Source organism: Dunckerocampus dactyliophorus, chromosome 4 (assembly GCF_027744805.1).
Source record: "Dunckerocampus dactyliophorus isolate RoL2022-P2 chromosome 4, RoL_Ddac_1.1, whole genome shotgun sequence".
In the NCBI taxonomy this organism is placed as follows: Eukaryota; Metazoa; Chordata; class Actinopteri; order Syngnathiformes; family Syngnathidae; genus Dunckerocampus; species Dunckerocampus dactyliophorus.
Genome location: NC_072822.1, coordinates 196351 through 214159, shown reverse-complemented (window position 1 = coordinate 214159; position 17809 = coordinate 196351). Strand labels below are relative to the sequence as shown.

At 45.4% G+C, this 17809-nt stretch overlaps 1 protein-coding gene across 5 annotated transcripts in view; it reads right to left on the bottom strand.

The window, feature by feature from the left end:
• Positions 1–105: 105 nt before the first annotated feature.
• The window catches only part of ogdha (oxoglutarate dehydrogenase a), a 23105-nt gene continuing 5401 nt past the window's right edge, over positions 106–17809 (bottom strand). For 2 of the 5 annotated variants that reach the window (XM_054774605.1, XM_054774604.1), the window contains exons 3-24: positions 12464–12640; positions 11714–11807; positions 10703–10741; positions 4590–4705; positions 4355–4509; positions 4138–4284; positions 3980–4070; positions 3731–3910; positions 3537–3665; positions 3283–3462; positions 3059–3211; positions 2892–2994; positions 2690–2818; positions 2441–2591; positions 2255–2382; positions 2002–2180; positions 1860–1931; positions 1644–1769; positions 1354–1426; positions 1104–1270; positions 876–1030; positions 106–707 (exon numbers count right to left, since the gene is read on the bottom strand). In XM_054774605.1, coding sequence (XP_054630580.1) covers positions 587–707; positions 876–1030; positions 1104–1270; positions 1354–1426; positions 1644–1769; positions 1860–1931; positions 2002–2180; positions 2255–2382; positions 2441–2591; positions 2690–2818; positions 2892–2994; positions 3059–3211; positions 3283–3462; positions 3537–3665; positions 3731–3910; positions 3980–4070; positions 4138–4284; positions 4355–4509; positions 4590–4705; positions 10703–10741; positions 11714–11807; positions 12464–12640 — 2865 coding nt within the window. In that variant the 3' untranslated portion in view covers positions 106–586. Of the gene's footprint in view, positions 708–875; positions 1031–1103; positions 1271–1353; positions 1427–1643; positions 1770–1859; positions 1932–2001; positions 2181–2254; positions 2383–2440; positions 2592–2689; positions 2819–2891; positions 2995–3058; positions 3212–3282; positions 3463–3536; positions 3666–3730; positions 3911–3979; positions 4071–4137; positions 4285–4354; positions 4510–4589; positions 4706–10702; positions 10742–11341; positions 11445–11713; positions 11808–12463; positions 12641–17809 lie in introns of all 5 variants that reach the window. The other 3 variants (XM_054774608.1, XM_054774607.1, XM_054774606.1) reach the window with 3 other exon arrangements.

The following is a 17809-nucleotide window of genomic DNA, read 5'->3' as shown; positions in this document are numbered from 1 at the left end:
TCATGGCTGCACTCACCTGAGGGCTGCCTGGCATGTAAAAGGATATATGACCTAACGGGGTCTCCAGCAGGGGGCGGTGTGACATGGGACACAAGGACGTTTGGGTACATAAAGAAATCTTTATTGAATGAAGCAAAAACATGGACGAGAAGAGCTTCCATCCCCGCTATGAAAATAAATAAATGACTTTGTTTGTCTCACAGAAGCTCACGTGCGGCCTCGTCTTCTGCCGTCGTCGCTTTGGGAGCGGTAACTTTCATTCTCGGGACGCCGAGGGTGCTCATTTGGCACGAGACGAGTGCCGGGACGTCCGACGCCAGCTTTCTCTAAACACAAGCAAATCTGGAGGGGGTTGGGGTAGCTTTGGCATGGCGACTAAGGACCTGCTGAAAGGCAAACAGTGCTAAGATGCTAACCAGCATGTGGAGTAAAAACAGGATGACCTTTGACCCTGCGTGTGATGAAGAGGGTTACGATAAAAAGCATGATCATTAAAAGGAGTAAAAATGCTGTCAGTGCCAATTAGGATGGCGGGGGGGGGGGCTTGTGTGCATGTGCAAGGGTGAGGGGGTCAGAGGTCACAGGACTACTGCTGATCCGTGAAAGCTTCCAGGTCAAAGGCCGTGTCCAGGAAGCGCCGCAGCTCCATCAGGTGAGTGTTCTTGTTTCCCGTAGCCGGAGCCGCCGCTGGCCCCCGCCCCGCGTACCTGTCACACACACACACAGGTCAAAGGTCACACACTCAGCGGCGTAGCGTCAGGGTGATGAACGGTAAATCAGAATTATGAGATAAAGTCACAATTATGAGAAAACTTTCAATTATGAGATTAAATGAGAAGTCAAAATGAGCTAAAACTGAAGATGATGAAGGGTACCAGACGGGTTTGGCTCTCTGGATGGTGGTCCTGATGCGAGGTTTGACGTAGTCGTAGTAGCCCTGGTTCTTGTGCTCCTCCTGACACCACACCAGGTCGGCGTTGGTGAAGCGCTCAGACTCCGCCTTCACCTGGTCAAAGGGGAAGGGAGACAACTGGAGGCGGCGAGAGAAGCCGTGAGTCTTTGTTGGCGGAGTGGAACGCGTCTGACGTCACTCTTGCTGGTACCTGCTCCATGCGTGCGATGGCGACTGTTCCCTCCATGCCGCGGCTCTTCCTCTCTTTGGTCAGCTCGTAGTAGACCTTCCCCGTGCATAAGATCAACCTCTTCACCTCGCCCGGACGCTCCGAGGCGGTGGCGCCGCCTTCTGGGATCAGCCTCTGGAAGTGGGTTCCTGGCCAAAACAAAGGGGAGGAGGAAGGTTTAGAGGTGGGCGGAGCTACGGCTGCGCCGATCAGTGGAGTGGAAAACCCCCACCTGGCAGCATCTCGTCAAAACTGGATCTGGCCTCTGGGTGGCGCAGCAGGGACTTGGGAGTGAAGACGATAAGCTGCAGAGAAACACATCAATGACATCATCGCAGGCTATGTTTTCATTGGATGAGCACTAAGCCCGCCTAGTCTTAGACCACATGCACGCCATATTCCAATCTTTACATTACGTTACTTCAAGACAAGCCAAAGAAGGTATTTAGGTGTCTAAAGATGCATGGAAAGGTGTGCATTGCACGCAAGGCTTGGGGGCGGGGTCTCATGCAAGCATCTCACCGGCTTCCTGAAGGGGAGGAGGATCTGACGACGCACGACGTGGAAGTAGTTTCCCGGCGTGGAGCAGTTGACCACGATCCAGTTGCAGTCGTACAGCTGCTGCACGGCGAAGTCGTCTGTGATGTTCTGAGAGAGGAGCAGACCGGGATTGGGGGGGATGGTGTCACCGCCACACGGACAGGAAGTTGCTGCAGTGAGGTCGGTGCCGTCTCTTACCGGCATCACGTCGGGGTCGTCGTTGCACATCTGGAGGAACCTCTCTGGACGAGCGGAAGAATGTTCTGGACCCTGCGGACGAAAAGGGGAGTCAGAGCGGCCGGCACGCCGGCGAATCTGAGCGGGGGCGTAGCCATCTCACCATGCCCTCCATGCCGTGCGGCAGCAGCAGCACGATGCCGTTCTGTCGGACCCACTTTGCCTGGCCGGGGCAGATGAACTGGTCGATGATGCACTGGGCCGTGTTGTGGAAGTCCCCAAACTGCGCCTCCCACAGGATGAGTGCATTGGGGCTCGCCATGGCAAAGCCCAACTCAAAGCCTGAGCAAAGCAAAAACACATTACACAGACAGGAAGTCTGGCCGCGGCAGACAGGAAGTGCAACGGGGACTGACCCAGGACGCCGTACTCGGACAGGGAGCTGTTGCAGACGGTGTAAGGCGCCTGGTCGGGAGCCATGTGGTTCATGGGAATACAGATCCTCTTGTCCACATTCTGGTCGTGGAGGACGTGGTGGCGATGGCTGCAAGCAGACGGCACGTCACGCACGGGAACCTTCCGGCGTCTCCTACATCACGTACCTGAACGTGCCACGCTCCACGTCCTGTCCCGACAGCCGCACGTGGATCCCCTCCTTCAGCAGAGACCCGAAGGCCATGTACTCTCCCAGAGCCCAGTCCACGGTTCGGTTCCGCACCATCTCCCCACGACTTTTCAGGATACGACTCAGTCCTGAAAGACCGCGAGCCACATGACCAGGTGAGGACACTTGAAAGCCCGGTTTGAGCATTTGGACTTGGATTGGAGACAAAGCTGCGGGACGTGCCGACCTCCGTGGATGGTGAAGTCCTCCACAGGGACGGATGAGGCCACTTGTCCAATGTGGTTAAGGTTCTCCTCAGTCAGGCCGGTGGAAGGGCAGCTCATGGATTTGGGCTGACCATCCAGAGTGAAGAAACCTGCAGACGGAAGACACAGAACTTGTGGGTCCAGTGGAGTGATTGGCATGGTTCTGCTAGCGATGCTCCTCACCGGGCCAGGGCGAGTCCAGCCAATGTTTGATGTGCAGGATCTTCTCGTCCTTGGAGCGAGCGTACGCCTCCTCGCAGATCTTGTCATACTTGGCAATTTCCTCCTGTGGACAGATGTTCAGCATCGTGACTTTGTGGTCACATGGATCCGTCAAGTTGTGGCCATACCTCGTACTCCTGGCGGCTCACGGTTCCGTCTGCGATGAGTTTCTCGGCATACTTCTGCAGGACGGGCTTCTGCTTCTTGATCTGCTTGTACATGAGCGGCTGCGTGAACATGGGCTCGTCCATCTCGTTGTGGCCCATTCGCCGGTAGCACACCTGGACACATGGTAGTGGTCAGCGCCGGTGCCAGTGCCAGTCACGCCAACAAGGATAGGGCGAGCACTGACCAGGTCCACCACCACGTCCTTGTGAAAGGTGGCACGCCACTCGGCCGCCACCTTGCACACATACATGACGGCCTCCGGGTCGTCGGCGTTGACGTGGAAGATGGGCGCGTTGACCACCCGGGCCACATCGGTCGGGTATGGAGACGAGCGCGCCATACGCGGGTCGGTGGTGAACCCGATCTACAAACAGGAAGTGGACAGTTTGGCGCAGTTCAGCGGACTACTACTCCCGCTCCCCCTGGCCGGGTGCTCACCTGGTTGTTGACCACGACGTGCACGGTGCCGTGCGTGGTGTAGGAAGGCAGGTCGGACAGATGGAAGGTCTCATAGACGATGCCCTGACCCGCAAACGCCGCGTCCCCGTGTAGCAGGATGGACATCACCTGCGCATGGAGAGGAGTGTGAGGTGTCGGGTTGTGGTTGCGGCTGGAGTGAAGGCACAACTCACCCGGTTGCCGTCGTTGTCCCCGCAGTAGAACTGCTCTGCCTTGGTCTTGCCCTGCACCACCGGGTCTGCCGCCTCCAGGTGGGAGGGGTTGGCCACCAGAGACAAGGTGATGTTCCGGTCCGTCACGCGGTTGATCCTGCGATGGTACATTCCCAGGTGGTACTTGACGTCGCCGGAGCCCTGGGGAGGGAAAGCAAAGGTTTGCGACATGTGCTGCCGTTACCATGGCGACAAGAACACGCCCGCTACCTCGTCAGCCGCCTCCAGTTTGGAGTCAAACTGACAGAAAATCTGCTCCAGCTCCTTCCGGATCACATTGGCCAACACGTTCAGGCGACCCCTAAGGAGAGAGGGAGGGGTGAGCGTGTGCGTGTGCGTGTGTGTGTGTGTGTGCATGTGTCTACTACCTGTGAGGCATGCCCATGATGACGTACTCCACACCGCTGGCAGAGGACACATCAATGATGGTTTTCAGAGACGGGATGAGAGACTCACACCCCTCCAGGCCAAAGCGCTTCTCGGCCGACCATTTCTTCTGCAGGAACTCCTCGAACCTGCACGTGCGCACACGGGGACCGCCGTTACTTGGACTGGCCCACTGTGGCTTGGCCGCAGGGGTGCTACCTGGTGGAGCGGACCATGCGGGCCAGCAGGGTCCTCTTCTCTTCCAGGGTGAACTGCATCACGCCTGGCGTCTCAAACTTCTGGCGGATCCACTGGCACTGCTCCAGGTCGTTGATGAACATGAACTCTACTCCGATGTGCTGGCAGTATGCCATCTGCACCCGCACAAGCTCAGGTTAGTCACTTCACTTCATTTCATGGACGATGCAGCCATGCTAATGCTAACAGCGCTCACCTCCAGTCGCCGTATGATCTCCTTCAAGGGCAGAGCGCTCTCGGGTCCTCCAATGAAGGTGGTGGTGGGAAGGCGAAAAACTTTCTCCAGGTCAGACTCATCCAGCCCATAGAAGCCTACATGTCCCAAAATGCACCAGCAGAGGGAGGAAGTGGGCAGGAAAGGGAAGAAAGGAAGTAAGGACAGCGTAAAGGAGCCAAGGAGAAACATCAGTTAGTCATGAAAGAAGGAGCAGAAGACATCCAGCACACCACACAAGACACACTGATGGTGGTGGGTGGGGGGCGGGGGACAGTTGTGGGGGTCCCAGTTGGTCTCCACACTTTTTCCAATGGATGATGACATCATCAAGTCCTGCTTTCATATTCCCAAACTTCTCTCAGCATCTCCACCAGCTCACTAGCAACTTTCAGCATGTGCTTCTAGCTGACATCCAACAATACATCCAACAATACATTTCATAGTGTGCCAATGATGTCATGTACAACAGAGAACGTTGAAAAACAGCTGTCATTTTCAGAGAATAATTCATCAGAAATATTAAGAGGAAAAAAAGCATAGAGTTAAAATATTGAAGAAAAACACTTCTAAAAGTTGTCATTTTTTGGAAAATCTAATTGGGGAAAAATGTTATAATAAAGTCGGGAATAAAGTCGTATTCACATGAAGAAAATGTACAAGAAAGTTGAAATAGTATGGATTTAGAACTAACCACTCCACATCAATGACTCTTATGGTATTAACAGAAGAAATATCTACCGCAATAGAAAAGAAACAGTTTTTTGTGAGTGTTTTTGTTGACCTTAAAAATGCTTTTGATAAAATTGATCATACCATACTTCTTAAAAAACTGAGCAAATATGGTATCAGAGGAGTTGCACTTGAATGAGTTTCAAGTTATTTAGAAAATAGAAAACAGTTTGTGCAGATAGATGAGGTAGAATCTAAATTGCATCATATTCGGTGTGGAGAACCTCAGGGATCGGTCCTCGGACCAAAATTGTTTGTTTTGTATGTGAATGATTTGGTTTGTGCATGTAAACTGCTCAAATGTATTTTGTTTGCGGATGATACTACTCTATTTTATTGTGGGGAAGACCTTGGGAAGGTGTTAGATGTGGTTAAACAAGAATTTAAAAAAAATAAAAGTGTGGTTTGATGTAAACAAATTATCTGTAAATGTGGAAAAAACAAACTTCATGATATTCAGTAACAGAGGGATAGACTCTGATGCTTCAGTTAATATAGATGGTATTGAAATTAATAGAGTAAGAGAAATCAAGTTTTTGGGTGTAATTCTGGATGAGAAGTTGTGTTGGAAATCACATATACAGTACACAAAGGTAAAAATATCTAAAATAATAGCATTGTTACATAAAGTAAAGGATTCGCTGGATAACAAAGCAATGTGTATGTTGTACAACACCATGATTGTTCCACATCTGACCTATTGTATTGAAGCATGGGGAAATGCTTGCAAAACATACACTCAGTCAATATTTATTTTGCAAAAAAGAGCAATAAGAATAATCAGTAGAAAACAATACAGAGACCCAACAAATCCACTATTTCTTAAGTTTAAACTATTGAAATTTTATGAATTAGTAGAATATAATATATTGGAAATTATGCTGAAAGCTTATAAAAAAAAGTTTGCCAATTAATATTCAGAAAAAAATTGAAAGAAGAGAAAGTAAGTATTTGTTAAAAGGTACAATGATTTTCAGAAAACCAAAATTCAGGACTAAAATGATGGAACGTTGTGTTTCTGTAAAAGGAGTCAGTTTATGGAACAATCTGAATAAAGAAACTAAAGAATCCAAGTCTGATACCATATTTAAAAAAAAATGGTTAAAACGAGTATGTTGAGGAAATATGAACTCTCTGTTATGATTGGCTGTCATACTATGGTTATTTTTGATGTGGGAAATGGCATTGGTTGAGTTATAATTGAAATGTGTAACCACCTGTGCGGCTGGTTACTATAGGTATATTTTTTGGTTTTTATTGTTTTTAAATATGACATTGTTTGTGGCTGAAAAAGGGGCAGAGGTAATAAGACTTGTCTTCTTTCTGCTCCCTTTCATTCTGGTTTGAAGAGTGTTTGGTTTTGTTATAGTGTTTTAATATTGTTTGTTTGTTTTCTTCTTTCTTGAATGGAATAAATGTTTCAATCAATCATTAAATCAGTAACTGAAAATAAAAAAACAGCTGCAGTTTTACAAGAATAAAGTCAAAATGTGAAGACAAAAAGTTGTGTTTTTATGAGAAAAAAGGGAATCATTTTAGAAGAATATTATGAGGAAAAATAATGTCATTTTAGCGGCATAGAGTAGAAATATTTTAGAAAAAACGTAGCAATATTATGAGAAACGAAACTAAACAAAGTTGGGGGGAAAAGTTATATTTTGGGAATAAAGTCATAATATTTCATATTTAAGAAGAAATGTGAAATATGTTGGAAAATCAGCAAAAATGGGACAAAGAGTGAAGTAGATACTACCAATAGTAAATAAACCAATAAATAGAAGTTATCATATTTCTAAAATGAGAGTATACAGTCAAACTTGTCTATAGCGGCCACTAGAGGGAGTCTGCAAAAGTGGCCGCTATAGACAGGTTGGCGTCCAGTTTGAATGTTGACCAGTAGAGGAAAAAAAAGGGGAAAAAAAGGGGGGGGGGGGATTTTTAATAATGTTGACCAGTAGAGGGCACTGTAGGACTGCGGACAAAAGTTGTACAGCACAACTAGGCTTGTTATTATCCACAACCCACAGAACAAAGCTGTGCTAGTAATGTCTTACGCTTGTTTTTAATATTTTACTTTTTATACGGCAGAGTGTCATTACAGCTTTAGTTCATCAGGAAGTGACGGGAAGTGACGGTGGGCGTCCCGAACAGGAGAGCTAGGCTCAGTGCTAGCTGTGAGTTTGGAGAGAGTTGGGAAGTGTGTTTATGTTGGCGTGGATGTAAAGTCCTGCAGTGTTCTCCGCTGTTAATAAAGCCATTAAAGTGCATCGGCGACGTGAGTCTCTCCTTCTCCACAACAAGCGGCATTACAGTATTGAGACACATTGTGGACATTGTCTCACACCAGGAAATAAACGGTGTCACTTGTTACAGGCATTGCCTGGACAGCTATGTAGTGGGGCTTGTTTAACCTTTGCTTTGGGGGCAAGCAGGAAGGAGAGACGAGATAGGATGTGTGTGTGTTCTGAGCTGCTCTCTGGTGGCCGCGTTCAATAAAGTTGGCAGAAGCAACAGGAGAAGTTTCCTTCTTTGCTGGAGTCAGGTCGCCCTTACTGAATAACACTGACAAGTTAAGCGAACGGCAAAGAAGACAGCTTTTTTTGTGTCGAATACAGAAGATGAGGATTTTGATGGATTTGTGGATGAGGATTGATCAAAAATAACGTGAGTACATTCTAAAATACTTCAGTTAAGTACAACCAAACTCAGTTCAACATACGATAGCATGCATGCTAGCATGTTTTTTTTTTTTTTTTGTAGAGTCGCTGGGAGCACGTCCTGTTCCCAGTCTACTTTGCAGTAATGTTTTGGTGCAAATGCTCTTAAAGTTACATGTTTGACCAGGAAATAGCAAGCTCAAAAGAAGACGGCTTTTTTATGTGGAACAACTGACAGTTTGTGTGGATCTTGTGAATGATTGTGACTGAGCTAGGACTCAGTAATTAAAGTCTACACACGTCGGCTTCATTGATTGAAAAACGAAACGTTTTCGTGCATGAAGCTTCTACTTGAGTCGGTAATTTGGCCGCTATATGCGGTCAGATATTGACCAAGGGAGACAAAATGGGTGGCCGCTGGCCGCGTTGGACAGGTGACTGCTATACACAGGGTCTATAACACGTAAATTTGCTGCGGGGGGATTTTTCAGTGGCCGCTATAGGCAGGTGGCCGTTCTATAAAAGGTGGTCGCTAAGACAGGTTTGACTGTATTTGCTATCTGAGTATGATCAGGGAATGGCAGGTAGGAGTGTGATGACGTGTGACCTGCAGGAGGCGCTACGGTGACATGGAACTACTCCAGCCAGGGTTGGCCGTGTCCTGACGGGGAGAAACATGTGCTGGCCTGACGCCATGAGCGCCGCACACCAACACAGTCATGTGATTCACACTCAGCGGCGGCGGCGGCTAGAAGCTAGCTAACCACGTTAACTACACGCACACAACCACAGGAGGGGAACGTCATCACATCATCACTTCCCTACAGGAGCTTCCTTCACACGCCATACTTTCTATTTGATTGACACCTTTACCTATCTTCATGTAGCGCATACACTTCGCACCTTGGCAGGGATGTCCAAACACCATCCTGGGGGCCACAACCTGCCCTCAGCACATTCAACAAACACAGCTAAACTGGCAAAAACAGCAGCCATTTTTACCACAATACACACCAAATATAAGGAGAATAGTCAGAATAGTACCAAAAAAAGTCAGAAAATATCATAAATAATCATAAAAACATTATTAAAATAAAAAATACACAATCACATTTAAAATAAAACTAAAATTAAAGTTGAACTCTTACCTAAATAGTTTTAGAAGTGCTCATTTCACAAGAATAAAATTTTAATAAGAAAAAAAAATCCAAATAAATCACAATAAATTACATTTGAAATAAAAGTAATTACAGTTAAAGTTGAAATATTAAATAATTTTTTAAAGTCGTAATATTATAGGAAACAAAAAAAAGTTATAATTTTTGGAAAAATAGGTTGTGAAAAAGTTATCTTATTATGACAATAAAGTCGAAAGATGATGGCAATAAACTCATAACATGAGGAAAAGACAGAATCAATGATATTGAAATATTTGGAAAATAAATAACAAAAACGGGAAAAGGAGCAGTCATAACATTAGAGAATAAAGTCATAATTTATAAGAAAAAAACAGTCATTTTGCAAGAATAAAGTAACAAATAAATTACATTTAAAATAAAAGTAATGCAAATTAAAGTTGAAATATGAAAGAAAACATGTTTTTTTAAAGTTGCAATCTTATGAGAAACAAAAAATAATAAAGTTGTCATTTCTGGAAACTTTTGTTGCGAAAAAGTTATTATTATTATTACAATAAATCATTTGGAAAATAGATGGCAAAAATGGGAAAAAGCATTTTTTAAAACTGGTAATGGACCAAATATTAGGAGAATAAAGTCTTAATGAGGAAAAAAGGCGTAATTTTGCAAGAATAAATTGGTAACATTACGAGAGAAAAAAATTCCAATAAAAAAATAAATAAATAAATAAATTACGTTTACAATTGAAGCTGAAATATTAAAGAAAAACTTTATCTTTTTTTCTAAAAGGTGTGAGATTATGAGAAACAAAAAAGTAAACAAAGTTGCAATTTTTGGAAAACTAGGTTGTGAAAAAGTTCTAATAACAACAATAAAGTCAAAATAAATATTACACCAATAAAGTCCTAACATTGCAGTAGTAACTTGGTTAACATCCGCCCTGGTTAGCGTGTTTTTTGGTTAACAACCAACATTTTTGCTAACATTTTACCTTAGCTTGTGCTCGCCAGATTGTTTATAGTTTCTTTACGATGCCATCTTGGATCACGTGACCAAGACAAAATCTCACAATACTTACACGTGATCGCATGACAATGCAGGTAGAGACGGTAGAGGTACACTACATGTAGACTGTACCGAGACAAGGGTGCAAGACCTCAGATTTTTCGGACTTAAAGAGAAGAGCGCGGTCGTGTCAGAGGTATGTAAATGAATGTGACAAGGCTCTGTCATTGGCTGCGTGCATGCACACACATACACACAGCGTCTTGTGTGACAGTCTACCAACCCGGTGGTACATGGAGGGTGACGCTGGGTGTTTTTACATCCATGACACTCATTTCTGCTTCCAAGCATTCTAACTTAGCTTAACATGTTCACACCATCACGTCACCACACACCTTACAAGCCATCCTTGCCACCGCACCTCCGCAACATTCAATGTTTATTGGCTGGAAAAGGTTTGGACATCCCCGCGGTGTGGGAAGTAAAGAGGACGGGGTGCTGCAGGAAGCCCAGCGCACACAAGCGAGCAACACCAAGACGGCTACGCTAGTGCTGGCCGTACCTCCCACCGTGAGGACTTGCAGCCGCTCCTTGACGGCATCTGGACAGGCGGCAAAAAGGGGGAGGAAAGATCCAGAGAGTTAGTCGCCTGCTGGTTCTGAGGGGGGATGGACGCCATGCTGAGGTCAGCAGGGATGAGACTAATTCCTGCTCCTTGGCACACTGCAGCTAAGCCGGGCTAAAGCTAATTAGTGGTTAGTAACGCAACTGGCAAACAAGGCAGGAGGAGAAGGAGAAGGAGGAGAAGGAGACACCTGACACCTTCATGTCCTCAACTTCCACCCTGCTGGCAAACATCTCCCCCCACGTGTAGCACACGCATCTTCATGGCTGGACTAGTCTCCTCCATCGCTTGATGACTCTACCATGACAGCTGGAAGCTGAAGTGACATTCCAAGCAAGCCAGAAGCTACCTGAGGTCCTGGCATCTAAACTTCTTCGTGGGAGTTTTTCAGTGCCCACAAAAACATCAGCACCTTCCTCAAAGCACACGAGCGACCTCACCAGAACGTTGCTTCTCGTACGCCAGGAGGACATCTCCTGCCGCACGAGAAGGTTCTGAAAGCGGCGGAGCAGGAGGGGCACGCCAAGCGAGGCAGAGCAGAAAGAGGAGGAGGTGTCTGAGACGTTTGCTCCTCACCCAGCTTGTCGGAGGACGTGATAATGTCAGTGGGGACGCACGAGTCCAGATCAGCGTCCATGATGCCGAGGGGGTCCAACTGGGCCACATGGTGCCCGCGGATCTACAGGGAACGAGGACAGAGCCCACCCGGGACAGGGGAGGAGGGAGGGGACGGTAAGGATGGGAAGACCAGAAAGCACGTGCACAGCAGAGTGCACATGAAGGAGGACAAAGACAACAGCAACCCAAATGGAAGCAAACACAAGAAAACAGGGAGTGTTGGACATGAAGAGCAGCAGAAGAAGAAGAGCAGCGAGGAGGAGGAGGAGGAGGGTGGGAAGGAGAAGCAATGTTAGCACACCAAGCAGGAAGAATTTTTTCTTTTCTCACCAACATCCTGGAAGCCGCTACTGACTGGAGCATCATCAAAATTCACACAGCTGATTCCCAGAGGGTCCAAGTGGGCATTATGATGCCCCATGACCTGCACACACACCCACGTACACAAACACGCACGCACGCACACGTTACAGCTAGGACAAGGACATACACAGAAAGGTCAGCATGGAACTGGTTGACGTAGGTAGGCCCGATTTTACAAGAACAAACTTAGGAGGAAATATAATTTCATTTTAGTAGCATAGCATTGAAATATTCAAGAAAAATAGTTAGTTAGTTTAAAGTCTTAATATTATGAGAAACTAAGAAAAAATAAAGTTATCCTTTTTGGAAAATGACATTGGGGAAAAATGATGACATGAGTATAAAGTCATTTAATATTCATATTAATATCAAAGTAAATATAATTCATATATTTCGGAAGAAAGTTGAAATATTTGGAGTATGTAATGTGTGTGTAAGTACTGGCTGGAGGAATAAAGTGGTGTTCAGACTCCAGGGTGTTTACATATTTGATGTTTATGGCTGCAGAGGAGATGATTGCTATTATTTGTTGTGTCGTTTGATGCTGCAGTGCATCCTGGGAGAGTGCTGGTCCAATCAGGTACGTGGTGATACATGGCATGGAAAGACCTGCACCACCACATAGATCACATGGCCACTTTAATCATCTAGAGTCCAGATGAACAGCATGCATCAGGATGCTAGGATGTGCTACTGTATAGGATGAAGTGAGTGTACCTGATAGGCTCTGATGAGGGACTGCACCGCCAAGTGGTCTTCCACCAGCTTTTCCACATTGGGCTGAGCTCCAACCAGAGAGGAGAGTTGTGGAGTGGCAGTCAGACCCAGAGGAGACTGGTAGGCGGTGCCGGGAGGAGCACCAGCATTAGCGTTTCGGAAAAACACATCCCACGACTGCAAGGGACAAAAGGGCAGATGGACGTCAGCACGCTCTTTCTTTTTCCATTAGCTGCTACACGTTAACTGTTAGCATTCAACACACGTCCCCAAAGGTTTCCAAGGGAAGGAGCAACCATCTTTGGCTTCACTCTTACTCACTACCCAGCACAGTCACCAACACACACACACACACACACACGCACACAGACAGCACTGCTGCTCATGTGTTAAACGGTCTAGATGCCCAAGCCACCTCAACTGGCTGCTCTTCATGTGAAGGAGCAGCTGCTCTACTCTGAGCTTCTCACCCCATCTCTTAGGGCAGGGGTGTCAAACTTGTACCAGTGAATATACTGGATATGAATATAAATGTATCATTGATTGGCTTGCATGACTGCCATGTGTTTGATCATTTCTTTATATGAACAAATTGATGGATGTGTTGCTATTAAATCATACGTCACAGCGACAAGCAGACACCAGTATTGATTGTTGATGGCAAAGTATCAGATATTATTATTAGAATATACACTAGGTCCCCAACTTACGAACATCCGACATGCGAACTTTCGGAGATACGAACACAAGCAGACTGGTCTATTTTTTCATGTATTTTGCCTTTTAGTACTATAACTCCATATTTATACTGCTACATGCTTGACCAGGAGAGGGCACTGTGACACTGCTAATGTGACCAACAGGTAGAGGAAGAAGAGGAGAGAGGAAGGCTAAATTGTAGCTGTATGATGCAACCCGGACAGAGCGTGTGATTAAAGTTTATGAAGAGTTAATTCCATTCCATTCCATTTTCCTCCGCTTATCCGGGTCCGGGTTGCGGACCCGGATTATCCATTAATTATCCTCGTTTAATATTACTACTACATCCAAACTCATATTTACATACATACACATACAGTAGTACCTCGTATAACGTAAACCTCCTTTTACGTAAATTCCACTGAACGTAAAAAATGTATGTAAATTATTCGCATCGTATTACGTAAGGAATTCCATATAACGTAAAGCGTCAAGTCCGTGCAAGCGCCAGAGAGACTAACAGAGTACACTTGGTGACGCCTTCTGGCTTCACGCTCTCATTAGCTGATGATCGGGGCACCGCCTATGCTCTTATCTCATTGGCTGACTTATCCAGCGCGTCCATGTTTGTATGTGAGCTCCCTTCCTCATCGTAGTCGCCCTTAAACTAGTTTGCGCGCATTGAAATCTCTTCTTAATTTCATTACTTTTCTTTGTGTTAAAATGAGCGTAGTCGGACTTCCGGTCAACGGTCGAATGGAGTAGACGCAAGAGCGAGAGCTCTGCTTCTATTTTTACCATTTCCACTCCTTCACTCCTCATTCCTACATTTTTTCTTGCTCTTTTTGAATAGTTTACATCTAATATACCCGGGTTTGTTTCAAATGGCTTCACAGCGGGGCAAATCAGTGGCAAAAAAAGACTTGCCTACTAGTCTGACGGTGGAAGCGAGCTCTGAGCTACTTGACCGTCACAGACAGTCGCTAGCAGGACACTTTAAAGAATCTTTTAATCAGCTGGAAAACAAATTTGACCAAGTTTGTGCCACCGTGAATGAACATGGCCAGCGGCTGTCCTCCCTTGAGCTGGCTTCAGACGACCTGAGCCAGCGTGTGCGGGAATTGGAAAATATTTGCTCCGGCCTGCAGGAGAGCAATGCTAAGCTCTCTGCTAAAGTCGTAGACATCAAACGCCGAAGTAGAAAACCAAATATTCAAATCTTGGGGTTACCAGAGTCTGTGGAAGGTGGTCGACCTACAGCTTTTTTCGCTGACTTGCTGGCTGAGGTCTTTGGAGAGGAGACTCTACCGTCTTCGCCGGAGATTGACAGAGCCCACCGGTCGCTAATGGCTAAGCCAGCACAGGGCCAGAGGCCTCGACCAGTGATTATTCGTCCACACCGCTACCAAACCAAGGACCTTTTGGTCCGTGAGGCTCGACGCAGAGGGAAGCTCGAGTACTGTGGCCAGCAAATTCGAGTGGTGGAGGATTACTGTCCTGAAGTTCTGGGCCAGCGAGCCAAGTACAGGGATGTCATGGCGGAGCTCTACAACAGAGGCCTCAGACCATCGCTTCTTTATCCTGCACGGCTCTGTATTACACTTCCTGGTGGAGACAAAAAGTGGTTACCTTCGGTTAACGAGGCGCAGAAATACATGGATGGACTTCCTAAGTCATCTTAAAATGTACTCTTCTTGAGGACGTTGTATGCCCTACGTGTGATTGGTAGCGATGTAACCGTTACTGGGCTGCTCATATGGACATTTTTTCCCTTACCTCTTGCTACACTTGATGTCACTGATATGTGAGGGAGTATGTCCCACTATCTTGTTTCAGGGAATTTCTTTTTTTGCACTTGGTTATGAAGGGAACATCTTAGTGCCTTGTTTCACTTTGGAAGTTGCTACCTCCAGTTTCAGTGTTACTTTGTTTACATACCTCTGCAATTCCATAGGTACACGGGACAGTTTTCAGGGGCCCGGCCCCTAGGAGTGTTGAGTGCAGTTTAATAATTTACAGAGGAGCTGAAGATTCATGAGTGACAGGAAGATTGTATTTGAAAAGCTTGCTGCTTTGTTTTTTGGCAGCCGTTTTGGGGGAGGTGGGGTGGGATTTCTGTTTTACTTTGAAAAGGTTAACTTGCATATGCCACACACAGCCTGTTTTTGTTTTAATTCACCTTGTATGTTCCAAGTACTGCACTTTTTATACTAACCATCTTGCACCTTTGATTGACAATGGATAGTTCACTAAATTTTGTTAGCTGGAACGTCAAGGGTTTAAATCATCCCGTTAAAAGAAGGAGGGTATTTGCACATATAAAGCAACTTAAAGCAGCATTTGTGTTTTTGCAGGAGACTCATATTCGTGGTTCTGACAGCTCACGTTTAATGGCACAGTGGAGGGGCCAGCATTTTCATTCTTCATTTCAAGCAAAGGCCAGGGGGGTCTCAATCCTTGTTGACCAAAACATTCCTTTTGTGCATCACAATGTTATATCAGATGTTAATGGTCGTTTCGTTATTGTCTCAGGGAAGGTTTATAACAAAATGTTAGTGCTTGCCAATGTTTATGCTTCGAATGTGGACAACGTGAATTTTTTTGAACGATTTTATTCCTTTCTTCCGGACCTAGGCTCACACGCTCTCATACTAGGTGGGGATTTTAATTGCTTTTTGGATCCAGTGCTGGATCGTTCTTCTCCTAACCCGGTTTCGAACAGCAGATCAGCTTCATACATTCAGTCCTTTCTATCAAATTCCGGCGTCTCTGATGTCTGGCGTCTCCTCCACCCAAACAAAAGGGAGTATTAATTCTTCTCTCACGTTCACCATACCTTCACCAGGATTGACTATTTTTTCCTTGATAATGATCTTTTGCAGTGTGTTCGCTCATGTACCTACCAGGGTATAGTAATATCAGATCATGCCCCAGTTGTACTTTCCCTTGCTCTCCCAAATCGCCCTCGGATTAACAAGCACTGGTGCTTCAATTCAACTCTTCTTTCAGAGAGCGATTTTGTGAAATTTATCGAAGAGCAAATATTGGTTTTTTTCCAGACAAACTCCTCCCCAGATATATCTAGCTTAGTAGTTTGGGATGCTTTCAAGGCTTATATAAGGGGTCAAATTATTTCTTATTCTGCTAAAATGAAAAAGGAGGCCCACCAAGAGCGATTAGAATTGGCAGATAAGATTAAGAAATTGGATCATCAGTATTCTCAATCTAGGAATCCTGATTTATACAAAAGGCGTGTTGAACTCCAAACTCAATTCAATCTGGCTTCAACTTACATCGCTGAGCGTCAACTTTCCGCGAGTAAGACTCTGTTTTATGTTCATGGTGAGAAAGCAGGGAAGCTATTGGCAAACCAGTTGAGAGGTACTAAAGTTAAGGGACACATTACAAAGATCAAAACAGAGGATGGCAATTTTACTTCAGATCATGAAAGAATAAATCAAACATTCAGAAATTATTTTTCTCAGCTTTACGCCTCGGAATCAAATAAGCCAACACTAATGAATGTTTTTCTGAACAGATTGGACATCCCCAAGATTTCATTCGTTGGTAAAAGTAGACTTGACAGACCAATAACAAAGGAGGAGATTGCACAAGCTATTTCCTCACTCCAGTCTGGGAAGTCGCCGGGTCCCGATGGTTTTCCTGCAGAATTTTTTAAGGCTTTTTCCCCAATCTCTCTCTGTACAGTTGAGCACTGTGCTGTCCGACTCATTCAGGCGGGGTAAGTTTCCCCACTTCATTTTATGAAGCATGTATCACCCTTATTGCCAAAAAAGACAAGGACCTTACAGAGTGCTCATCATATAGGCCAATTTCATTACTAAACGTGGACGCTAAAATTCTGGCTAAAATACTGGCCAAAAGATTGGAGGACATTCTACCCCTGGTTATATCAGATGATCAAACGGGCTTTGTAAAAAAATCGATATTCCAATTTCAATATGCGCCGGTTATTTGACATCTTGTACCTCCCCTCTGATGGGTCCACGGAGTGTGTGCTATCTTTAGACGCGGAGAAGGCCTTTGACCGTGTAGAGTGGCCATACTTTCTTGCGGTCCTACACAAATTTGGCTTCGGTCCAAATTTCATTACCTGGATAAAATTACTCTACTTATGTCCCACTGCTTCAGTCCTCACTAATTCTCAAGTGTCACAACCATTTAATCTTTACCGGGGAACTAGACAAGGGTGTCCTTTAAGCCCCTTATTGTTTGATTTGGCCATAAAACCCCTTGCCATAGCAATTCGCAGCTGTGACAACATATCTGGCATTTGGAGGACTGGAGTACAGCACAAGGTGGCGCTATATGCAGATGACTTATTAAGCTTCATTTCACATCCGGACACCTCTTTACCCGCTTTGCTGCTTCTACTGAAGAATTTTGGGTCAGTTTTCAGGATATAAATTAAATCTGAATAAATCTGAAATCTTACCTGTCAACGAGGGGGCGCCGGCATCAGTGTACGCATCATTTCTGTTTAAGATTGTGGAAAATAAATTTACTTATTTGGGCATTACAGTTACAAAAAAGCATAAGAGTCTTTTCAAAGAAAATTTTTTGAGCCTATTAAACCACACGAGGCAGTGTCTGACGCAGTGGTCACCACTTTTCACTACTTTGGCC